General features: G+C 44.2%; 1 protein-coding gene across 1 annotated transcript in view; it reads right to left on the bottom strand.

Moving 5' to 3' along the window:
• LOC105621691 (vesicle transport protein SFT2A) overlaps positions 1-906 on the bottom strand; it is a 3208-nt gene extending 2302 nt beyond the window's left edge. Inside the window, exons 1-2 of the mRNA XM_012203156.1 lie at positions 838-906; positions 383-552 (exon numbers count right to left, since the gene is read on the bottom strand). Coding sequence (XP_012058546.1) covers positions 383-552; positions 838-906 — 239 coding nt within the window. The remainder of the gene's footprint in view (positions 1-382; positions 553-837) is intronic.
• Between the last annotated feature and the right edge of the window lie 5261 nt (positions 907-6167).

Here is a 6167-nt window from a genome sequence, read left to right as displayed (position 1 = left end):
TATGTCATAGTTAGTGAAAAAATGTTAGTGTGTAACTTTTAATGTATGCATGTATCAATGTAATTTTAGTGATAATTTTCATGTTTATGATATTTTTAATTTGTGTTTATCCTGCAATTATCGTCATTCGCATTAATTCAATAATTGTCCTAAATGTTTATTTTTTTATTGCAAACACAACTGTATGAATGAAAGTCAGCATACTATAATCCTTCCTGTATTTATGATGAAAAATTTCGTTTATTTTCATGTATGAATTCTGCCCCTAGTGTGAAAGAGTATTTTTAGTGTAGAAGAGTATATTTTCTAGAAATATTCTTCTAGATAAATTTTTTTGATAAATAAAAAATTAAATTACTGACAAGTATATCATATATTTTACCTGGCTAAAGAGATAATGTTGCCCAAAGTATAAAATACAGCAAATACGGCAAGACCTTTCTGTAAAAACAATGCAAAGGATCCAAGGAATGAACATAATATGCCAACGATGAAACAAATAGCAAAACCTTTTATCCTGGTAGACCAACTTAATGTTGTTTGATCCATAACCTGTTAATCATGAAAAATGTCAATAATTTTTTCAAATAAAGTTACGTAACATATTGTACATAATGTAAAAATATACATAACAATAGTGGTACTACAAGTAAAATAAATCTCTAAAATAATTCTTTAACAATTTACCATAAAATCAGCATCAACCTTCCATTGTCGATCACATGTGAGCATTTATTAAAGTGATAATATCAATTTACAAATGAAATAAGATTATAATACATATAATCAATTATTGATATATTTCAATCAGTAATGCAGCTTATTGTACGTAATTACCTGCGTAATTATACCACTTTCTTCATCGCATCGTTCGTTACCATTCAAAGCTCTCCTTAATTTTTCCATTTTTTAATCAAACACAAAAATGAATACTTTTCAGATGAAGTAAATGTTGAATTCATTAACCTATCAAATATGTGATGTTATCAAGCTGAATGAAAAATTGTATCACCACTGTATTACACACTAATATTTCAGATTAATTTATCGGAAAATATTTACACATTAAATTAACTTTCACATCAAAAAATACTGTGCTATATTTATTTACACGCCTTTCCACGTCTTTCGTATAGCTTTCAATTTATAAACGTGCTTAAGATTGGAGGTTCTTCTTAATAGCTGCTCTACGTTGCACTTTCTGTACTCACAAAGAGAACAAGACATACACAAATGCAGATGCACAAAATGTTCTATCCGAGGAAAGTTCTAGTCGATATAATATACGTTGCTCATCCAATGCGTTCGTTTAAAAGAGTAAGAACCGTCACAATAGAAAAGAATGGGATGTTATAGAAGCATTGGAGTATGTTGGAATACATGAATGAAACCCACTTAATTCTTACAACTATGCTAATAACTATATTTACATTGTAAAAAACGAAATGTTAATAATAACTTAATAACGTATGGAGCTTTCGAGATATTAAGAAATATCAAAATTTGTATTAATATTTTTGTGATAATTGCAACATTTATGCATGTCTCAGAATTTTAAGTAAAATTATTTAATTAAAATTATTAATTTTTATAGTGTACGCAATGAAGTTAAAATAGTATTTGAGCAATACAATTTTTGTTTATTTATATGATATTTTATCGTTTTACTTATTGAAAGTTTTATATGTTTATTTGGATATCGGTATATGTTTAACTGAAATCGGAATTACTAAGATATGCTACATTTATTCAAATATAATTGACAAAAAGATGAAAATGGACTAATTGATTTGAATTTTTAATATAAAAAATACAACTGAATTTTTGCAACATGTCACAATAACTTATCACATAAAGTAAATGTCTCAATGACTACACATGTAGTTATGTCCAGAGATATTGAAATAAAATTTATAATTATAAACCTTTCTCTTTAAAATGCTTGTCTTATTACAATATTAGAATGTGACTGTAATCAAAGACTCCACGCGCACACACACACACGCGCGCGCACGCACAATATTAAAATTAATTTAACATTTAAAATTAATAATATAAACAAATGAAGCTTTACATAAAGGTCCGAATTTAGAAAAATGTTTGATCATTGGGACATTTACTTTATAGAATAAATATATATATTTATTCTGTACCAATGACCAAATTGATACGCAGAAATGAAAAATGTGTTTCAAAGCAAAATAGAAATTTTGTAGAAGAAGTTGAATCTATATTCAACACACTGAATTGCTGCAAGTGGATGTAAAAGATATACACGTACTGAGCAAAAAAGAATTTAATTTCCTATACAGTATTATAACGAAAATCGAATAAGAAAACATAAAATTTATACAACCTGTGTAGATAATAACATTAAGAATTATAAAAAATTATAAAACGAAACATACTTAACAGATGCAAGATATGAACATATACTTCTTCAATTCGATATAAATATTAAAAAGAAAACAAAGATTGAAGATTTTGTAGAATAACAAACGTTACATATCAAATGTTCCATATTTACAAATGCATATAAACAAAATGAGCATAAAATAATAATTAAATAAAATAAAAATTTAGAAAATAAAGATATAATTAGCATAATCACATTTAAATTTTTATTTAAATAATACATTTATTATTTTAATTTAATAATTTAGATTTAAATAATACGTACTCAATCGTGCCTTGCAGTAATAAAAAACAGCTTCTCAGAAGTACAACACCAATTCTTAACTTTACTATTGTCCATGATTGATCAAACTAAAAGGTTAGGATAAGACCTAGTCAAACAGGAAGAAGCGAAGTACCGTCGATTGCCGCTACGTCGCGCAATAGAAGGAACAGCAACTCGTGTTTAAGATTTAATCAAGCGGCTATAAAAACGCCGAAAGCAGAGGAATCAGCATCGCTTCTCGGCTCTCTGAGCTAAGATCAAAGTGTAGTATCTGTTCTTATCAGCTTAATATCTGATACAGTCCCCATAGGGGGCTCAGTATATTAATCTATTTTTTGGGACCAGGCGGGTGCTCGGAGCTTGCTCCGACCTTGCCACGGGTCGACCCTGCATTGCATTGCAGCAGGGTACGGCCCAGCAGAGTAGTAATAAGTAAACGTTTCTATAATATTTTCACCTGCCTGGTCTCAAGAAATGGAAGGGGGAACACAGTGAAGTGCGCGAAAAAGTGACAGTGAGTGAACGAAGTGGACGTACCGGGCCTTTGGCGCGAATACTGAGCCCCCGCGTCGCCGGCGGCCATTCCGGGTAAGTTCCATGCGATAGAGCGAGATTTCAGCTTTAATTTCATATATAACAAGTGTATCTTTCGTCTTATAACATTGGAGTAACAGCTGAACGCATGGAGCACGGCGGCCGCCGCGGCGCAACACCGCGCGTTGTACCTGACGCGCCCGCCGCTGACAGCCTCAATGCTGCGTGACTCCGACTACTCGCGGTTAATTTTATACATATCTTTTTTTTATTTATTTATCTATTTATCTGCTACGCCGATCACTCGCGTGTATCACCGGCGCGCGACGAATGCGCGTGCCGGTGCATTCGGCTGTCACGGCGGGTGCACGCGCGATCTGGCTCGGAGATTTTATTTATTTATTTATTTATTTATTTATTTATTCCGAGTGTGAGTGTCCGCGTTTGCCGAGAAGCGATTTCCGTTGTGTCATACGCGCCGCGATTAGAGGTTAAGGGTGTCGTGTGCATGCTGTCATCGCGATCGCGAAAATTTTCAAAGTACAAATTCGGTCAAGTTCCTAAAAGCATCGCGATTGGGAGTGCGTTCTCAAAACTATATTTTTCGATCCGTTCGTAAAACCACTCCCATCGGTCCACGTTCCGAAAACCAGACAGCCACGTACAGGCACTATCATTGGTCCGTACACTGCCGCGAGTGCAACTAAGTGTAACAAGTGCAAATTGAACTGTATTCGCCCGGTGGATCCGTTATCGCGGGCGTGTAATTAAATTTTTCAATTCTCGACTCGTCGTGAGGGGCCGATTGATCTAGAGGCCCCTCTAATCGGACACCGTTGTGCGCTCGCTATGGCGGATCCGCGGGTGCACTGCATTGACTATCCGCTGCCCCCTAAAGTAAAATGCGTCAAATGTTTCGGTGTCGAGGGGGCAGGTAAAGTAAAGGGCGAATACAGCGACCCGCCGCATTTAGCCAAACACCTGAAAAAATGCCACCCGGGAGACACATTAAATTATAAATGTTCTATTTGTGGTCTGCGGGGGACCGGTAAATACCCCCTTAAAGAGGTCAAGGCTCACTACAACGAGAGCCATGTGTCTCCCGCCGTGGATGCGGCGGGTCCAGGCACTCGCGGCGGCCTCGGCGAGTGCAGTGGTGCGGGATCGTCGACGGCCGCCCGCGCGGCTGGGCCGGCCGTGCGATTGGCGGGGACGGTTGGAGGTGCGGATGGGCGCCGCGCCGCGACCACGGAGTCGCGGCGACTCGCGCTTCCGTTCGGGGCCACCCCTTCGCCGGCGCGAGCAGCCAATGGGGCAAGTGCCGGCCACAGGACATCGACGAGCAAGTCCCCCTCATATGCGGCGGTCACTGCGGGCCCGTCATCAGTGAGGAGCACGACAACGTCCACAATCGCCCGCAGTAGGACCGTCGCGAGGAGCGCCGCGCCCAATACAACGAGGACGACAGAGGCCAGGAGATCCGGCGAGGCCGCCGCAACGAGGAGGCCGCCTACGGTGAGTGAACCTCGCGCGTTGTCGGTAGAGTCTGTTAGGTTGCCTGTCAAGGAGATCCAGCGAGCAGGCGTGCCGAACGCGGCCAAACCGGCGCGCGCTCCCTCTCGCCCCCCGCAAAGAACACCGTTGGCGGGGGGTCCGCGAACATCCATAGGCGCAAAGGAGAAATGCGGAGAGGGAGCACACAAGAAGTTGCCCGCAAATTCCAACGAGCCAGTTTCCAGCAGGACGAGGCGGGCAACTAGCGTGCCGGTTGAGAATAGCGAAGGCACGGCAAGACGGGAGCGCGTCTTCCCGCACCCTCCTCGTCATGGGATCGAATTGATTCTATCATCTTCGTCGGACGAGGAGGGCACGCCGCACCAATCCGGCGGCGTGGGGAGACTACGTTTGCGGAGCGGCAAGGCGACCGGTCCACCCCCAACGATAACATCCAGGGAGGGAGTGGTCAGGAGGTCGGCCAGCGCTCCCGTCGAGAAGAGTGCGGTGCACGCACGCCTGATAGCTCTGGACCGGACATCGTCCAGAGCGACAGGCAACCCGACGTCGCAATTCGCAGGGGGTCTTAACACCAGCGGGAGCCCACCGGAGAGGACGCCCCCTGCGAGGCCCCCCGGCATGTCTCCGACCGCCAGAGGCGGTCCATCGGGGAGCCTAGGCGGGATCCCGACATCCACCTCGCCTGCGACGTCGCTACCGGCAACGCTCACCACGTGCACGGTGACGACGACCACCTGTGGGAGCCCCATAACATCCACGGGCTTCACAGGTGACGTGGGGAAGCAAACAACACCACCGTTGAGTCTCCCCCGAAGGAATGTTCTCCCGACCATCGGGGAGGAAGCGATGTCACCGTGCGCCACACCACCAATGGGCGGCAGGAGAGCGTCCAACCCGCTCAACGCACCGGGGCCAACGACACCGGAGCCTGAGCGTGGTCAAGCGGAGCGGCGGCAGGAGGGCGCGGCGCGTCCGTCGACGACTCCAATCGTCGAGGGGGACAAACAATGGGGTGGCCAGTGGACGGTGTGCGTGGGGAGAAGAACGAGGAGGCGGCGGCTAAGCGAGGGATTGCCCTCTGACTCCGAGTCCCCGCCGGTCGCTGGACCATCGGGTTCGCCGCGCGTGGCCCCACTGTGTGCGCTAATAGCGGCGTCGGCGAGCTTTCATGAGACCAGCTTGAGCCTCGGTGTCGCGAACGACAGTACTTGCCGGGACGGAACTCCGCCCCATGGTGTGTTGCCGATAGGGGCGGAACGCCGTCGCGGGACATCGCCGCGGGATCGCGTGGGGGGAGACATCGGTCGCGGTGCTGGAACAGAGGTTAGTGCTGGACATCCGAATGCTCCCGTAGATGTCCGTGGTGTGATGTCTCGGGGGAGAGCGGCCGCGTCATCCGTCGTGCCGCCGCGAGCCGACCGTGGGGGGGGCGGCCAGC

This window comes from Atta cephalotes, assembly GCF_000143395.1.
Source record: "Atta cephalotes unplaced genomic scaffold scaffold00036, whole genome shotgun sequence".
Lineage (NCBI taxonomy): Eukaryota > Metazoa > Arthropoda > Insecta > Hymenoptera > Formicidae > Atta > Atta cephalotes.
The sequence above is the reverse complement of the archived record's forward strand: the minus strand, read 5'-3'. Positions and strand labels throughout refer to the sequence as shown.